Source organism: Lampetra fluviatilis, chromosome 70 (genome assembly GCF_964198595.1).
Source record: "Lampetra fluviatilis chromosome 70, kcLamFluv1.1, whole genome shotgun sequence".
NCBI classification, from domain to species: Eukaryota; Metazoa; Chordata; class Hyperoartia; order Petromyzontiformes; family Petromyzontidae; genus Lampetra; species Lampetra fluviatilis.
In genome coordinates, this window is record NC_136344.1 from 3,891,106 (window position 1) to 3,910,836 (window position 19,731).

General features: G+C 55.1%; 1 protein-coding gene across 1 annotated transcript in view; it reads right to left on the reverse strand.

Annotated features, from left to right (window-relative positions):
- LOC144952865 (cadherin-7-like) overlaps window positions 1-19,731 on the reverse strand; it is an 84,448-nt gene that overhangs the window by 45,145 nt on the left and 19,572 nt on the right. Inside the window, exons 4-6 of the mRNA XM_078883336.1 lie at window positions 15,854-16,052; window positions 10,584-10,703; window positions 8,932-9,099 (exon numbers count right to left, since the gene is read on the reverse strand). Coding sequence (XP_078739462.1) covers window positions 8,932-9,099; window positions 10,584-10,703; window positions 15,854-16,052 — 487 coding nt within the window. The remainder of the gene's footprint in view (window positions 1-8,931; window positions 9,100-10,583; window positions 10,704-15,853; window positions 16,053-19,731) is intronic.

Consider the following 19,731-nt stretch of genomic DNA (forward strand, 5'->3'; position numbering starts at 1 on the left):
GTAACACAACACAACAACAAGAACAACAACTAAGCTAACAACACAACACGACGCGAACACCACCATCCGCAACCCTCAACCAATGCCACCGCGACAACAGAACAATATATACAAACCGGCGAGTGACAATAGCAATGTGTATACAAAAAAATAAATGGAAATTTTTTTTTTTTCTTTCGACTCGTGCAGTGTCCCCTTTTCTTCCGAGCGTCCCTACAACGGGACATTATCCCGGCAGAGGGGAACACCGGGCGAGCTCGGTGTAGAGCACAAAAAAAACCCGTCCTCATGAAAATTGTTGAGACCTAGCCCGAGTCCGCCTTGCCGGTCCGTCGTACGGCACCAGACGCGGTTGAACGTCCGGTGGTGCCGGCGGTTCAGGAAGACATCGGCCAGGCATCGAGGACTCGTGCGTGCCCCGGGGTTCAGGCTCTCGACGGTCAGCAGCCGTCAAGCCCGAGGCACCTGGGGGTGGGTCAGGTGGAGACACGTGAGGAGCAGCCTGCGACACCTCCCTCCCCGAGTCGACGGTCACATCACACGCCCGGTCGTCACGGCACAGAACGGGGTCACACGGTGCCGCATAGGGCTTCAGTCGGGAGGGGTGCACATACCAACGGCGTTTCCCCCATTTAATCTGTATACTCTGGGGCCGTGCAACCCGCACAATCTCCACCGGTCCCCTCCAAGGTCTCAACAACTTGGGGGACGTAGCCAACGGTGCATGTGGACAATGCAGCCAGGCCTTATCGCCTGGTTTCCAATCATGCGTATGCACCCTCCGCTCATGCAATTTCTCGTTTGCAATTTGCCGCGACCGCGAATTCAACCTTGCCCCCTCCCGCGCTTCAGTCAATTTGGCGATATTAAATTTGATGTGGTCTGCCAATTTAGATTTTGCACGTGGCTGGGAAATCCCCAGTTGGACGTCCATGGCCGGATCGGCCTCCCGCCCATACATAAGAAAAAATGGGGAAAACCCTGTCGCCGCATGAGGGGCCATTCGATAGGCCGCGAGTACCCCCGGCACCTGTAAGTCCCAATCAACCTGATCGTCGCAGACCTGTTGGCACAACATAGACGTAATCGTTCTGTTCAGACGCTCAACCATCCCGTCCGTCTGCGGGTGGTAGGGGGAAGTACGCACTTTCTTTGTACCCAACAGGTCGCACACCTCGCGCAACAAAACGCTCGAAAAATTTTTCCCTTGATCCGTCAGCAAGCGTTCGGGGGCGCCCTTGTCCAACACATAACCCTGGACAAAGGCGTCCGCCACCGCCGCAGCCGACTGGTTGGCGAGCGGCCATGCCATAGGCCATCGGGTGAAGTATTCCACGCCAACCAGCAGGAACCTATTTCCCCTTGGTGTAACCGGAAAGGGCCCCAAGATGTCCAACGCTACCAATTCGTTTATACGCGAAACCTGAATGGATTGCAGCGGTGGATTAGCTGCCAATGGTGGCGGTTTCCTTTTGGCGCACCCTACGCATCCCTTAAGAATATTCGCCACGTCGTTACCCATCCCCGGCCAATAATAGTCTCGCTGGATTAGGGCGAGCGTTTTGTGAAAACCCAGATGCATGAGCCGTTCATGAGCTGCCAGAACAACCCTACCCCGCATAGCAACAGGCACAACGAGCACGTGACGCCGGGACATGTTGTCCCACCTCATCAACAGGCCCTGTCTGCACACCCAGGAACCGACCCGCGCCTCCCCTTGTTCGGGAGCGCCAACTTTCCGACGCAGCGTAAGTAGGGAGCTGTCGGACATCTGGAGGCGGCCCCACTCAATGAGGGGCAACGACAACAGCGAATCCCTCCCCGTGGTGGCGTCCTCTCCCGGGGTGTCAGTGGCGGCGAGCGCAACTCCCGGGGTGCCGGCGACCGGGGGTTTGCACCGCGCTGATCCCAACAAACATGTGCAGTCCGTGCACGGCGGCAACCGCGACAAGGCGTCCGCGTTTGAGTGCCGCAACCCCTTGCGGTAAATCGTCGTGAATTGGTAGTCTTGAAGGACCTCCAACCATCGGGACAATTGGCCCGATGGCTGCGCCACGCGCATAGCGTATTGTAGAGCCGCATGGTCCGTGCGGACCGTAAAATGACGGCCGTAAAGATACGGCCTGAATTGCTGTGTAAAAAACACAATGGCTAACAATTCACGACGAGTTACGCAATAGCGTTGTTCTGCGGGGGAAAGAACCCTACTACCGTAGGCGACCACCCGTTCAACCCCCCCGACCAACTGTGAGAGCACCCCCCGATACCCGTATTGCTGGCGTCCGTGTCAAGCAAAAACGGTTGTGTGAAATCGGGGTAACACAAGGGGGGAGCCTGCACCAAAGCGTCACGGAGGGAGCAGAACGCATCCTCCTCCTCTGCCCCCCAGTGAAACCTCACACCCTTAGCCGTCAAAGCGTGCAGGGGCTTGGCTATGGTGGCAAATTGCTTGACAAAACGACGGTAATAGGAGGCAAAACCAATGAAACTACGAACCTCCGTGACCGAGGTTGGCGTTGGCCATGAGCTGACGCAATGCGTCTTAGCAGGGTCCGTCGAGATCCCTGAACGACTCACGATATGGCCCAAATACCTGACCGATTCCCGAAGCAGAAAACATTTAGCCGGTTTAAATTTAAGCTTAGCGGAACGCATCCTGAGGAACACCGCTCTCAGTCGCTGGAGGTGCTCCTCGAAAGTCCGACTAAAGACGATAATATCGTCAAGATAAATCAAACAGGTATCCCATTGGAGGCCCGACAAAACCAATTCCATGAGTCTCTGGAACGTGGCGGGAGCGGAATGTAAGCCCATGGGCAAACGGTTGAATTCAAAAAGGCCCCCAGGTGTCCGGAAAGCAGTTTTAGGTTTAGACTCGTTATCGAGTGGCAATTGCCAAAATCCAGAAAGCAGATCGAGTGTGGAAAAAAACTGCGCTCCCGCCAAGGCATCCAGCGACTCATCCATCCTGGGGAGCGGATACGCGTCCGCCATCGAGATTTTGTTTAAGCGGCGGAAATCGACACAAAACCGCAAGGACCCGTCCTGTTTCTTTACTAGGACAATAGGAGCACCCCACGGACTAGAAGAGGGCGAAATGATATCGGCCGCCAACATATCATTAACCGCCGATTGCACATGTTCCTTCTCGGCCGGGCTGAGCCGGAAGGGATTCTGACGAATAGGGGCCGCGTCCCCTGTAGCTATGTGGTGGCGCAACAGGTCAGTGCAGCCGATATCGTACTTATGTTTGCTGAACACGTCAGCAAACTCGATGAGCAAACCCCTCAATGCTCCCAATTGCACCCCGGACAAGTTAGCAGAACCCGCACACAGCGAGTCCAGCCACTCAGTCCCCTCATCACTTTGAGGATGCGACTCGACAGTAAAATCTGCTTGAGCCACGAGCCGTTCCTCAACGGGCAGCGGCGCGGCGTGAGCCAGCACCGTTCCCTGCGCAATTACGGCCGGCCGCGACCCCGTATTCAGGACCATCACGAACGGCTCACTGTCCCCTCTCACCACGGTTTGAGCAACCGCTAAGTCGAGGCCCTTACTGGCTCTGTTTGACGGCCCCAACAGCACCCCCTGTGCCTCCGCACCCACCTCGAGTGGCTTCCTGAACCGAAGGGGTACTAACATTTGCGATCCCGGGGGTACCCGTACAGTGTGAGTCGCCAGCGCCTGCACCGTCGCACAAACCGTGCGCACTTTGATAGGGCTCGACAAGAAGGCAACCCGCCGACCTGACGGAAGCTCTATGCAGGCCTGATCAATAAGAATTTTGATGGGCATTTTTGACAAAAAGTCCGTACCTAGCAAACAGGGAACGGCCAGCGATGATGATACAAAAATAGGGCCCGCTAATTTAATGTCCCCAATGCAAATAGTCGCCCGAATCTGGCCGATGATCCCCAGGGATCCCCCATTCGCCGCATAAAATGGCACGTCTACTGGCAGAAGGGGTCTACTTTGGACGGGAAGAATGTTATAAATAAGGTCCGAGATGATGGTGGCCGACGCACCCGTGTCAACAAGCACCCGGACCTCAACCCCGTCAATGAACCCCGTTACCACGGACGACCCGGCTGACGCAGCCACGATCCTGTGGGCCAATTCGGACCACTCGACTGCTTGCGGGCCGCGTACGGACCCCCCTCGCCGAAATGAACCCCCGGCACCCAGCCGCGAACCCCCCACCGCGAAGCGGCGACCCGAATGTGCCGTGTTTGTGGACCGAACGTGTGAGGTGCCGCGACTTGCCGGGTTTTGTTGGGATGACTTTTGGCCCTGGTCGTCGTCCCGACGTGGTCCTGCGGCGCGCGGACGCGGGGCCCGGCACCCGGCTGCGACGTGACCCCGAAGGCCGCAGTTGTAGCAGACGACGGACGTCGTAGGTTTCGGTTGCTCCAGCTTGCGGGGCGAACGTGTGGGCGAACGACCTCCCGTTCTCCACTCCCCCGGACGCGATGCAGCGAAGGCCCGCTCCTGCACCGCAGCTGGCTGAGGTTCGGCGATCGTGGCGGCCAGTGCCGCGTTCCCCGGCCATTTGCAGACGACCCCCGGCCTGCGTTTGAGGACCTCGTACGCATGAATGCTCGTGGCGATCGCCAGGGAGCAGATCTCCATCTCGTCTGCCACGTTGATGGGGACCCCCAACTCGTGGGCCAACACCAGCAGCTGCTCCGTCACCATGGCGTCCTTCCCCTCCTTATCCATGCGGGGAAAAGCCGCGTCCGCCAAGGCGAGCAGTGCCGTGCGGTAGGCTAGCGTCGTTTCCCCAGCCACCTTCCGCCGATCGTAGAACTGGTGGCGACACGTGGAGGGCGGCCCGAACACCTTCGCCATCAGGTGTAGTGCGGCCTGGAGCGTAGAGCGGGACGACCTTGCAGCAGATGTGAAGGCTGCAAGCGCGTCGTCGTCAAGCATCGCTGGCAACGCACGCAGGGCAGTGGTGTCGGACCACCCCGACATCTCCTGATGAGCGAGGAACCTTCGTTGGAAGGCTCCCCAGTCGCCCCCATCCGCCTTGAACGCCGACAGCGCGGGCAATCTTTGCTGGAGGACCCGATCGTCGTCGACGTCGGAGAGATTTTCCCGCGCTCCGCTGGAGTTGTGTAAAATGTCGGCTCGGTTGTCAGGCGCAAAATGGAGGGCTCCGGCGCGCGCTGATGACGTGGGCTGCGCTGCGCGGAGGTGTCCGGCCACGTGGCGTCCGTCTTTCCCGCCAATCAATGGCGGCCCCTCAAAAACGGCGGGAACTTCCAGACTTTCGGCGCGAAGCGCCTTTTGGCGGGATCCCGCCAGCCTCGCTCCTTCCTCCAACCCCGCAGCCGTTTTCCCGCCCGCTGGAACGGAGATCTCGGCCAAGATTGCAGCGGCGGCGAGCAGCAACTCCGCCAACCGGGAGTGTGCGTCTTGGAGGCTGGTGTCGGAGGCAAGCAGAGCGTCGGCCATCACCGCGAGGTGCTGCATCGGCGGCCACTCCTCGTCCTCTCCTCCCGAGGTTGGTGTCCCCGGTACGCCGTCGTCATCCCGACCTCGCTCGTGGGTACGGGTAGTCTTCCTTGTGTCCATACTTCTTGAAGACAGGTTTACTTCTGACGCCAGTTGTAATGTAGTAACTCCACGGGAGACGACTTCACGGGTAACACACTCTTTATTTTATCAAACTTGGTTACAGGTGACTAACACCTACTTTGTATCTCGGGTGACAAACACCCACTTAGCTACTTGGCGACTAACGCCCACTGAGCTACTCGGATGACCAACATCCACTTAGTACTCGGGTGACAAACACCCACTTAGCTACTTGGCGACTAACGCCCACTGAGTTACTCGGATGACCAACATCCACTTAGTACTCGGGTGACAAACACCCACTTAGCTACTTGGCGACTAACGCCCACTGAGCTACTCGGATGACCAACATCCTCTTAGCTACTTGGCGACTAACGCCACTGAGCTACTCGGATGACCAACATCCACTTAGTACTCGGGTGACAAACACCCACTTAGCTACTTGGCGACTAACGCCCACTGAGCTACTCGGATGACCAACATCCACTTAGCTACTCGGCGACTAACGCCACTGAGCTACTCGGATGACCAACATCCACTTAGCTACTCGGCGACTAACGCCACTGAGCTGCTCGGCTTCACTAGGTCTTCAGCTCCGTCTTCGGGTCTTCAACTGGGTAACTCTCCCCGAGTGCTCTCGCGCGTCCCCCTTTATACCCCACCTGCGGACGTCGCTGCGAGCACCCACTTATTCGACCAATCGCCGGGTGCTGGCTACGATCCTCTTTTCCCACATCTCATCGTGCCTCACCACTCACTCCGCGCCGCCTCGTCATCTGTCACTCCCGGCGCGCGCGTCCACACCACGCCCACAACGCGTGCCCAACCCCGCACCCCGCGCCGCCCCGTGATCCATCACTGTCACAGTCGGCGCACGTCAATACCACCACTACATGTACACCATCACTCATCGCCTCGTCTCAACAAGGCAACTCGGGCTTAGTTACTAGTAAGTTACACTGGTAGCAACCTCCTGGTTACACCAGCCCACACGGATTATTGTGTCCGTCCGTCCGTCGTGAATCCAAAAATGGGAGGGGTGGGGATGGGTGGAGAGGGGAGGGTGGGGAGGGCCTGGGTGGGGAGGGTGGGGCTGGGCGGGGAGGGAGGGGCTGGGTGGGGAGGGGAGGGTGGGGAGGGGCTGGGTGGGGAGGGGAGGGTGGGGAGGGAGAGGCTGGGTGAGGAGGGTGAGGAGGGGCTTGGTGGGGAGGGGCTGGGTGGGGAGGGAAGGGTTGGGTGGAGAGGGGAGGGTGGGGAGGGAGGGGCTGGGTGGGGAGGGGAGGGTGGGGAAGGGCTGGGTGGGGAGGGTGGGGTGGGGCTGGGTGGGGAGGGTGGGGCTGGGTGGTGGTTGGGTGGGGTGGGGCTGGGTGGGGAGGGGCTGGGTGGGGAGGGTGGGGCTGGGTGGTGGTTGGGTGGGGTGGGGCTGGGTGGGGAGGGGCTGGTCACCCCGTGGTGCCCTTATAAAACTCAACGTTTCACCTACTCACGCCGGCTTGTGCCCGCCCTCACAGTCGGCCATATTTGCGGAACACACCACGCCCTGGCCGTTGACCCTGCAGGCCATTGACCGAGCAACCCGACAACGTTCCTACCAGCTCCCTCCGCAGCAGGAATGTGTTCCCGTATTTCTTAATTTTCGCTTTATAGGAAGTAGATGAGAGTTTACGTGATTTTCCTCTTAATTTAACGTCTTATATCGTGTTGACGTACACGTATTGTGTTGATATCGGCGAGGACAATGAAGGCGATTATGTTTTGCGAGTGTGAGTGGAATTCCCGAAACCCGCTCCCTTTGCACATTCTTTCTCACGGGGAAATTGCTGTTGAGCTAACGCGATGTTGAGATACGCGTCCCTTTTCCGGGAACGCGTCTATCTCGTATGTCAAGGAGTGCCTGTGTTTTGGTACGGGGGGACGTGGAGCTGAGTGGACTTGCCGATGACCGGTACCAGCGGTGTCAAGATCGGCCTCAGTGGAGGAGGCTCGTGAAGGACGCTACTGGGCAGTTGGAGGCAGTCACTCTCCAACAACAACAGAGGGCGGAGGAGCGACGCTCACAACAACGAGCGGAGCGCCGGGTGGCTAAAGCACAGCAAGTTTGCACAGTAGGGGGCACAGGTGGTGCATCAGCCAGTCATCTCGGTCATCTCGGTCAGTCGACCCGTGGCACCTGCTGGGTCTGCCCCGTGACCTCCTGCCAGCGGGCGTTCGACACTTCACGTGGCCTCAAGGTGCACGTGGCCTGGCAGAGACCCATGGACTCACCACACAGAGACCCATAGACTCACCACACAGAGACCCATAGACTCACACAGAGACCCATAGACTCATCACACAGAGACCCATAGACTCACCACACAGAGACCCATAGACTCACCACACAGAGACCCATAGACTCACCACACAGAGACCCATAGACTCACCACACAGAGACCCATAGACTCACCACACAGAGACCCATAGACTCACACAGAGACCCATAGACTCATCACACAGAGACCCATGGACTCACCACACAGAGACCCATAGACTCACCACACAGAGACCCATAGACTCACACAGAGACCCATAGACTCATCACACAGAGACCCATAGACTCACCACACAGAGACCCATAGACTCACCACACAGAGACCCATAGACTCACCACACAGAGACCCATAGACTCACCACACAGAGACCCATAGACTCACACAGAGACCCATAGACTCACCACGCAGAGACCCATAGACTCACCACACAGAGACCCATAGACTCACCACACAGACACCCATAGACTCATCACCCAGACACCCACAGACTCACCACACAGAGACCCACAGACTCACCACACAGAGACCCATAGACGCATCACCCAGAGACCCACAGACTCATCACCCAGACACCCATAGACTCATCACATAGACTCACCACACAGAGACCTACAGACCCACCACACAGACACCCATAGACTCATCACATAGACTCACCACACAGACACCCATAGACTCATCACATAGACTCACCACACAGACACCCATAGACTCATCACATAGACTCACCACACAGAGACCTACAGACCCACCACACAGACACCCATAGACTCATCACATAGACTCACCACACAGACACCCATAGACTCATCACATAGACTCACCACACAGACACCCATAGACTCATCACATAGACTCACCACACAGACACCCATAGTTTGTTGCCCTTCCCCTGCACCTCTGATCATGGCGGTTGGCTACGTAGGGCGGTCCCTGTGAGTGAGTACCCTGGTGAGTGAGTACCTGGTGAGTGAGTACCTGTGAGTGAGTACCTGTGAGTGAGTACCCCGGTCAGTGACGTCACCCCCCATCTCCTCACCGTTGGTGAAGCGTGGCGGGTTGTCGTTGACGTCTCCCAGGGTGACGCTCACGGTCGCCGTGGCGACGAGCCCCCCCTGCAACCCGCCCATGTCGCGGGCCGTCACCACGGCGCGTAGCCACGGCAACGCCTCGCGGTCCAGGTTGCCATGCACCGTGTGCAGCTCACCTGGCGGGGGTGGGTTGGTAGAAATGAGCATAGGTGAGGGCACAGGTGAGGGCACAGGTGAGGGCACAGGTGAGGGCACAGGTGAGGGTGGGCACAGGTAAGGGCACAGGTGAGGGTACAGGTGAGGGTACAGGTGAGGGTGGGCACAGGTGAGGGCACAGGTAAGGGCACAGGTGAGGGCACAGGTGAGGGCACAGGTGAGGGTACAGGTGAGGGCACAGGTGAGGGCACAGGTGAGGGTGGGCACAGGTGAGGGCACAGGTGAGGGCACAGGTGAGGGCACAGGTGAGGGTGGGTGAGGTGCGGGGAGCGATACGAACCCGGCGACCCGAGTTCGATTCCCACTCACGGCCACCGACACTCAGCGACGATTATCGGACACTGGTCCGGGCCTCCCTCCCCTAGGTCGACTCAGCCTCAAATGAGTACCTGATGCGGTGTGTAGTAAACATCGCCACTGGGGGGCGTGGTGCTGGCCACCCACCCCCTCGTGTGCCGTGCCGGCCTTCATAGGTGCTCGCTAACGGTGCTTGCCCCTACAGTATGTGAAGGCTACACGGGGGATCTTTATATATAAATGGGAGAGTGGTAGCGTAGTGGGTAGTGTAGTGGGTAGTGTAGTGGGTAGTGTAGTGGGTAGCGTAGTGGGGAGTGTAGCGGGTAGCGTAGCGGGTAGCGTAGCGGGTAGCGTAGCGGGTAGTGTAGCGGGTAGTGTAGTGGGTAGTGTAGTGGGTAGTGTAGTGGGTAGCGCACTGGGTTACGCACCCGGCCATCGGGGTTCCATTCCTGCTCACGGCCACCATCAGTGACGATTATCTAAACGAGTCCTGGGCCTCCCCTAGGTCGACTCAGCCTCAAATGAGTACCTGATGCGGTGTGTAGTAAACATCGCCACTGGGGGGCGTGGTGCTGGCCACCCACCCCCTCGTGTGCCGTGCCGGCCTTCATAGGTGCTGCTACTCGCTAACAGCACTTGCATTTCGATGTAAAGCTTCTTTCGTGACTGCAGGGATTCATCTTCTTGGTTCTTTCGGTAAAGTCATCACGTAGAAGGGAAGTAATAAAATAATAAAAATAAAAGATAATAAAATACAATTCTCACGACGTTTCGGCCACAACGCAAGCAGCCGTCCTCAGGTGAAGAATGAAACACCACCAAGCTTGGAGCGTATATTTAAGCTGGGTTGGAGGGGGAAGAAGAGCGCCTTGACAAAATAATTTGCATATCAAGAGGAATTTAGCATATTTATGGGAAATGCAGATATGGGATTAGTCACTACTTGTGAAATGCGTAGGAGGTGGGCGGGGGGTTTCAAAGTCATATTATGCCCATGCATTATGCAGGATTAGCAGCATCAAAGGGAGGGGATGGGGGTAGCATTAACAACAGCACTTGCCCCAAGAAGTCGGGCTGAGGCTACACGTGGCATCTTTGCCTTTGTCGCGAGTGTTCGTGAGCGCAGGTGAGTGTGAGAGTCGAGCACCTGTGCTGGCGTTGATGCTGAAATACTCGGCCCCCTCCTGCAGCGTGTACACCAGCTTCGCCGCATTCCCGTACGAGGCGTCGTCAGCATCTGTAGCCTCCACGCGCATCACCAGTGTACCTGCCGTGCACACACACACACAACACATGTGTAATGGGTTCCAGAGACACGTGTAGAGGTAACTTCTTTATTATAATACAACACTCCAACAGTCCTGATACTCTGTTACAGCCTAGATACACAGCCTAGCGACACAGCCTAGATACACGGCCTAGATACACGGCCTATGTACACGGCCTATGTACACGGCCTAGATACAAGGCCTAGGAGCACGGCCTAGGCGCACGGCCTAGGCACACGGCCTAGGCAGACGGCCTAGGAGCACGGCCTAGGCAGACGGCCTAGGAGCACGGCCTAGGAGCACGGCCTAGGCACACGGCCTAGGAGCACGGCCTAGGCGCACGGCCTAGGCACACGGCCTAGGCAGACGGCCTAGGAGCACGGCCTAGGCAGACGGCCTAGGAGCACGGCCTAGGAGCACGGCCTAGGCAGATGGCCTAGGAGCACGGCCTAGGAGCACGGCCTAGGAGCACGGCCTAGGCAGATGGCCTAGGAGCACGGCCTAGGAGCACGGCCTAGGAGCACGGCCTATGAGCACGGCCTAGGCACACGGCCTAGGAGCACGGCCTAGGCAGATGGCCTAGGAGCACGGCCTAGGCACACGGCCTAGGAGCACGGCCTAGGAGCACGGCCTAGGAGCACGGCCTAGGAGCACGGCCTAGGCACACGGCCTAGGAGCACAGCCTAGGCAGATGGCCTAGGAGCACGGCCTAGGAGCACGGCCTAGGCACACGGCCTAGGAGCACGGCCTAGGCAGACGGCCTAGGAGCACGGCCTAGGCGCACGGCCTAGGCAGACGGCCTAGGAGCACGGCCTAGGCACACGGCCTAGGCAGACGGCCTAGGAACACGGCCTAGGCGCACGGCCTAGGCAGACGGCCTAGGCACACGGCCTAGGCACACGGCCTAGGCAGACGGCCTAGGAGCACGGCCTAGGCGCACGGCCTAGGCGCACGGCCTAGGCGCACGGCCTAGGTAGACGGCCTAGGTAGACGGCCTAGGCGCACGGCCTAGGCGCACGGCCTAGGCGCACGGCCTAGGCGCTCGGCCTAGGTAGACGGCCTAGGTAGACGGCCTAGGAGCACGGCCTAGGAGCACGGCCTAGGAGCACGGCCTAGGCGCACGGCCTAGGCAGACGGCCTAGGAGCACGGCCTAGGCGCACGGCCTAGGCACACGGCCTAGGAGCACGGCCTAGGCGCACGGCCTAGGCAGACGGTCTAGGAGCACGGCCTAGGCGCACGGCCTAGGCAGACGGCCTAGGAGCACGGCCTAGGCACACGGCCTAGGCACACGGCCTAGGAGCACGGCCTAGGCGCACGGCCTAGGCAGACGGCCTAGGAGCACGGCCTAGGCGCACGGCCTAGGCAGACGGCCTAGGAGCACGGCCTAGGAGCACGGCCTAGGCACACGGCCTAGGCAGACGGCCTAGGAGCACGGCCTAGGCACACGGCCTAGGCAGACGGCCTAGGCACACGGCCTAGGCACACGGCCTAGGCAGACGGCCTAGGAGCACGGCCTAGGCGCACGGCCTAGGCGCACGGCCTAGGCGCACGGCCTAGGAGCACGGCCTAGGCGCACGGCCTAGGAGCACGGCCTAGGAGCACGGCCTAGGCGCACGGCCTAGGCGCACGGCCTAGGCGCACGGCCTAGGCGCACGGCCTAGGCGCACGGCCTAGGCGCACGGCCTAGGCGCACGGCCTAGGCGCACGGCCTAGGCGCACGGCCTAGGCGCACGGCCTAGGAGCACGGCCTAGGAGCACGGCCTAGGAGCACGGCCTAGGCGCACGGCCTAGGCGCACGGCCTAGGCGCACGGCCTAGGAGCACGGCCTAGGAGCACGGCCTAGGCGCACGGCCTAGGTACACGGCCTAGGTACACGGCCTAGGTGCACGGCCTAGGTGCACGGCCTAGGTACACGGCCTAGGTACACGGCCTAGGTACACGGCCTAGGTACACGGCCTAGGTACACGGCCTAGGTACACGGCCTAGGTACACGGCCTAGGTACACGGCCTAGGTACACGGCCTAGGTACACAGCCTAGCGACACGGCCTAGGTACACGGCCTAGGTACACAGCCTAGCGACACGGCCTAGGTACACGGCCTAGGTACACGGCCTAGGTACACGGCCTAGCGACACGGCCTAGGTACACGGCCTAGGTACACGGCCTAGGTACACGGCCTAGGTACACGGCCTAGGTACACAGCCTAGCGACACGGCCTAGGTACACGGCCTAGGTACACGGCCTAGGTACACGGCCTAGGTACACAGCCTAGCGACACAGCCTAGGTACACAGCCTAGGTACACAACCTAGGTACACAGCCTAGCGACACGGCCTAGGTACACGGCCTAGGTACACGGCCTAGGTACACGGCCTAGGTACACGGCCTAGGTACACGGCCTAGGTACACGGCCTAGGTACACGGCCTAGCGACACAGCCTAGGTACACAGCCTAGCGACACAGCCTAGGTACACAGCCTAGGTACACAGCCTAGGTACACAGCCTAGGTACACAGCCTAGGTACACAGCCTAGATACACTACTCTGGCTATGCTCTGGGGTCCTCCGGCTACAATCCCCCTAGGGGAGGCTACCTGACCCGACCCAACCAAGGTGCGGGTCTGGACTCTGGCTTCCTCGGAACTCGCCCTCACAAGGACGTAGAGCCGGGAGTCCCAGAGTCTCACCACTGGCCCGCACAGCGTCCCGGCCCTTAGAAGGACAAGCAGGACGAGGGGGTCCAGGGTCCTAAGCTTCAGCAGTTGCTTCTTGCTGTGGTTGTCCCACCTGATGACGGGCGCTTGTGTTGCGCCCGAAACGTCGTGATTTAATTTATTTTATTTTATACTTATCTAAATGTGGCAGTCATGGACTGGGAGGGTGGCTGGAGTGGGCGGGGCTAGAAAAAAAGGTAAAGCTGATACACTTCTAGCCCCGCCCACTTCCTCCCCCCACTCTCATAGCCCCGCCCACTTCCCCCCCCCCCCCACACTCTCCTAGCCCCGCCCACTTCCCCCCCCCACACCCTCCCAGACACATTTAGATAAGCTCCTCCCCCCTCCCCTAAACCAGTATATATAAGATCTTCTTGGTTTTTTCGGTAAAGTCACGTAGAAGGAAAATAATAAAATAATAAAAATAAATCAAAGTAATAAAATAAAACATAATAAAATACAATAGTATTTTATTATGTAAAATTTTTATTATTTTATTATTTCGTCACAGCCAAATTTAAAATAAAACAATAAAATACAATACAATTGTATTTTATTATGTAATTTTTATTATTATTTTATTATTTCCCTTCTACGTGACTTTACCGAAAGAACCAAGAAGATGAATCCCTGCAGTCACGAAAGCTTTAAATCGAAATTCAGTATTTAAGGTCTTGTCTCTTGGATTTCTCTTCACTTGATGCAGTAAATTTGGCTGTGACGGTCCCACCTGAAGACGGAGACTTGTGTTGCCTCCGAAACGTCGTGATTTAATTGAGTTGTTTTCATTTATTATTGTTTTATTGTATTATTATTTTTATACCCACGTGACTTTACCGAAAGAAACAAAGAGTATGGATTCTTGCAGTCACGAAAACTTCAAATATAGATTAGCACCTGCACTGTGTGCGAGCACCTGCACTGTGAGTGAGTATCTGCACTGTGAGTGAGCACCTGCACTGTGAGTGAGCACCTGCACTGTGAGTGAGTACCTGCACTGTGAGTGAGCACCTGCACTGTGAGTGAGTACCTGCACTGTGAGTGAGCACCTGCACTGTGAGTGAGCACCTGCACTGTGTGTGAGCACCTGCACTGTGTGTGTGCACCTGCACTGTGAGTGAGTACCTGCACTGTGAGTGAGCACCTGCACTGTGAGTGAGCACCTGCACAGTGAGTGAGTACCTGCACTGTGAGTGAGCACCTGCACTGTGAGTGAGTACCTGCACTGTGAGTGAGCACCTGCACTGTGAGTGAGTACCTGCACTGTGAGTGAGCACCTGCACTGTGAGTGAGCACCTGCACTGTGAGTGAGTACCTGCACTGTGTGTGAGCACCTGCACTGTGAGTGAGCACCTGCACTGTGTGTGAGCACCTGCACTGTGAGTGAGTACCTGCACTGTGAGTGAGCACCTGCACTGTGAGTGAGCACCTGCACTGTGTGCGAGCACCTGCACTGTGTGTGTGCACCTGCACTGTGTGTGAGCACCTGCACTGTGTGTGAGCACCTGCACTGTGTGTGTGCACCTGCACTGTGTGTGTGCACCTGCACTGTGTGCGAGCACCTGCACTGTGTGTGAGCACCTGCACTGTGTGTGAGCACCTGCACTGTGTGTGAGCACCTGCACTGTGAGTGAGTACCTGCACTGTGTGTGAGCACCTGCACTGTGTGTGAGCACCTGCACTGTGTGTGAGCACCTGCACTGTGTGTGAGCACCTGCACTGTGAGTGAGCACCTGCACTGTGAGTGAGTACCTGCACTGTGAGTGAGCACCTGCACTGTGTGTGAGCACCTGCACTGTGTGTGAGCACCTGCACTGTGTGTGAGCACCTGCACTGTGAGTGAGCACCTGCACTGTGTGTGAGCACCTGCACTGTGTGTGAGCACCTGCACTGTGAGTGAGCACCTGCACTGTGTGTGAGCACCTGCACTGTGTGTGAGCACCTGCACTGTGAGTGAGCACCTGCACTGTGAGTGAGCACCTGCACTGTGAGTGAGCACCTGCACTGTGTGTGAGCACCTGCACTGTGAGTGAGCACCTGCACTGTGTGTGAGCACCTGCACTGTGAGTGAGCACCTGCACTGTGTGTGAGCACCTGCACTGTGAGTGAGCACCTGCACTGTGAGTGAGCACCTGCACTGTGAGTGAGTACCTGCACTGTGAGTGAGTACCTGCACTGTGAGTGAGCACCTGCACTGTGTGCGAGCACCTGCACTGTGAGTGAGCACCTGCACTGTGAGTGAGCACCTGCACTGTGAGTGAGCACCTGCACTGTGTGTGAGCACCTGCACTGTGCGTGAGCACCTGCACTGTGAGTGAGCACCTGCACTGTGTGTGTGCACCTGCACTGTGTGTGAGCACCTGCACTGTGAGTGAGCACCTGCACTGTGTGTGAGCACCTGCACTGTGTGTGAGCACCTGCACTGTGTGCGAGTACCTGCACTGGCCATCTCCTGCACCGTGCCGTAGTAGGGCTGCTTGCCCACGAAGCGAGGCTCGTTGTCGTTGACGTCCTGCACGGTCACCACGAAGTCGGACGGCGGTGCGAGCACTCGCCCCGTAGCGGAGTCCGTGGCGCGAGCCTGGAGCCGGTACCGGTCCCGGGACTCGCGGTCCAGCCGCCGCATCACGAACACCTGAGGTTGTGTCGCAGGAGAGATTGGGAGATGATTGAGAGATTGCAAGATGATTGGGAGATGATTGAGAGATTGGGAGATTGAGAGATTGAGGGATTGAGAGATTGGGAGATGATTGGAAGATTGAGAGTTGATTGAGAGATTGAGAGATGTTTGAGAGATTGTGGGTTTGAGAGATTGAGAGATGATTGAGAGATTGAGAGATTGGGAGATGATTGAGAGATTTAGAGATAATTGAGAGATTGTGGGTTTGAGAGATTGAGAGATGATTGAGAGATTGAGAGATTGGGAGATGATTGAGAGATTGGGAGATTGGGAGATGATTGAGAGATTGGGAGATAATTGAGAGATTGTGGGTTTCAGAGATTGAGAGTTGATTGAGAGATTGAGAGATTGGGAGATGATTGAGAGATTTAGAGATAATTGAGAGATTGTGGGTTTGAGAGATTGAGAGATGATTGAGAGATTGAGAGATGATTGAGAGATTGAGAGATTGGGAGATGATTGAGAGATTGAGAGATTGGGAGATGATTGAGAGATTGGGAGATAATTGAGAGATTGTGGGTTTCAGAGATTGAGAGATGATTGAGAGATTGAGAGATTGGGAGATGATTGGAAGATTGAGAGATCGAGAGATTGGGAGATGATTGAGATATTGAGAGATGATTGTTTGCATAGACCACAATACCTGCAGTCGTAATGCAAACAAAACACACAACTCTGATAATGTTTGTGCACTGTCCTTGAAGTTGATTGGTCCACAACCGAGACAGCTTTCCTTAGAGGCTAGTCTCACATGGTGTTGGACCAGATGACGCCAAAAGGCGCACAACTCAAAGATAATGCACCATCAGAGTATGAGAGCTCGGGGTAAACATTTACACTATTGGAACCTCATTTGCGAGTAGCAAAATATGAAAAATGTTTTTTTACCCTTTTATCTGGCAACAAAACTGACACCTTTTTTACGAGGAGTCATGTTTGCATTGACCGCAATACCTGCAATTATGACTGCAGGTATTGTGGTTTTATGAATCCTTGCAGTCACGAAAACTTCAAATCTCGATCGTGGTCTTTCTATTGTTCACAAACAACATGCGACCGCCAGAGGGCGCCGGTTTCATCTTCTTGGTTCTTTCGGTAAAGTCACGTAGAAGGGAAGTAATAAAATAATAAAAATAAAACATAATAAAATAATTCTCAATTATTTTATTATGTTTTATTTTAAATAATTCTAAATTAGTTTATTATGTTTTATTTAAAATAATTCTCAATTATTTTATTACGTTTTATTTTAAATAATTCTAAATAATTTTATAATGTTTTATTTAAAATAATTCTCAATTATTTTATTACGTTTTATTTTAAATAATTCTAAATAATTTTATTATGTTTTATTTAAAATAATTCTCAATTAGTTTATTATGTTTTATTTAAAATAATTCTCAATTAGTTTATTACGTTTTATTTAAAATAATTCTAAATAATTTTATTATGTTTTATTCAAAATAATTCTCAATTATTTTATTATGTTTTATTTTAAATAATTCTAAATAATTTTATTATGTTTTATTTAAAATAATTCTCAATTAGTTTATTATGTTTTATTCAAAATAATTCTCAATTATTTTATTATGTTTTATTTTAAATAATTCTAAATAATTTTATTATGTTTTATTTAAAATAATTCTCAATTAGTTTATTATGTTTTATTTAAAATAATTCTCAATTAGTTTATTATGTTTTATTCAAAATAATTCTCAATTATTTTATATCCACTCGTGGCGCGGTTAGCGCCACGAGTGGAGTTTGTGTGATCTCCCCCTGTTCTACAGAGTGAGAGTGAGTGGAGTTTGTGTGATCTCCCCCTGTTCTACAGAGTGGGTGAGTGGAGTTTGTGTGATCTCCCCCTGTTCTACAGAGTGAGTGAGTGGAGTTTGTGTGATCTCCCCCTGTTCTACAGAGTGAGTGAATGGAGTTTGTGTGATCTCCCCCTGTTCTACAGAGTGAGTGAGTGGAGTTTGTGTGATCTCCCCCTGTTCTACAGAGTGAGTGAGTGGAGTTTGTGTGATCTCCCCCTGTTCTACAGAGTGAGTGAGTGGAGTTTGTGTGATCTCCCCCTGTTCTACAGAGTGAGTGAGTGGAGTTTGTGTGATCTCCCCCTGTTCTACAGAGTGAGTGAATGGAGTTTGTGTGATCTCCCCCTGTTCTACAGAGTGAGTGAGTGGAGTTTGTGTGATCTCCCCCTGTTCTACAGAGTGAGTGAGTGGAGTTTGTGTGATCTCCCCCTGTTCTACAGAGTGAGTGAATGGAGTTTGTGTGATCTCCCCCTGTTCTACAGAGTGAGTGAGTGGAGTTTGTGTGATCTCCCCCTGTTCTACAGAGTGAGTGAGTGGAGTTTGTGTAATCTCCCCCTGTTCTACAGAGTGAGCGAGTGGAGTTTGTGTGATCTCCCCCTGTTCTGCAGAGTGAGCGAGTGGAGTTTGTGTGATCTCCCCCCTGTTCTACAGAGTGAGTGGAGTTTGTGTGATCTCCCCCTGTTCTACAGAGAGAGTGAGTGGAGTTTGTGTGATCTCACCCTGTTCTATAGAGTGAGTGAGTGGAATTTGTGTGATCTCCCCCTGTTCTACAGAGTGAGTGAGTGGAGTTTGTGTGATCTCACCCTGTTCTACAGAGTGAGTGAGTGGAGTTTGTGTGATCTCCACCTGTTCTACAGAGTGAGTGAGTGGAGTTTGTGTGATCTCCCCCTGTTCTACAGAGTGAGTGAGTGGAGTTTGTGTGATCTCCCCCTGTTCTACAGAGTGAGTGAGTGGAGTTTGTGTGATCTCCCCCTGTTCTACAGAGTGAGTGAGTGGAGTTTGTGTGATCTCCTCCTGTTCTACAGAGTGAGTGAGTGGAGTTTGTGTGATCTCCCCATGTTCTGCAGAGTAAGTGTAGTTTGTGTGATCTCCCCCTATTCTACAGAGTGAGTGGAGTTTGTGTGATCTCCCCCTGTTCTACAGAGTGAGTGAGTGAAGTTTGTGTGATCTCCCCCTATTCTACAGAGTGAGTGGAGTTTGTGTGATCTCCCCCTGTTCTGCAGAGTGAGTGAGTGGAGTTTGTGTGATCTCCCCCTGTTCTACAGAGTGAGTGGAGTTTGTGTGATCTCCCCCTGTTCTACAGAGTGAGTGAGTGGAGTTTGTGTGATCTCCCCCTGTTCTACAGAGTGAGTGGAGTTTGTGTGATCTCCCCCTGTTCTACAGAATGAGTGAGTGGAGTTTGTGTGATCTCCCCCTGTTCTACAGAGTGAGTTTATCCGAATCGGCCCTGGGCCTCCCCTACGTTGACTCAGCCTCAAATGAGTTTCCGCTTGCGGTGTGTGGTAAACATCGCCGCCAGGTGGAAACCAAGTCGGCCTGGCGTGGTGCTGGCCACCCACCCCCTCGTGTGCCACAGTTGCCGGCCTTCACAGGTGCTGCTGCTACTCGCTAACAGCACTTGCCCCCAACAGTCGACACGGGGGATCTTTGTTTGCCTGGCACAAGCGTCGTGGTGACGTCACCGCCACTTAGTGGCAAATGGCGGTTGTTGTTGTTGTTGTGCATTGCCACAGTAGGGGGCACAGGTGGTGCATCAGCCAGTCATCTCGGTCATCTCAGTCATCTCAGTCATCTCAGTCAGTCGACCCGTGGCACCTGCT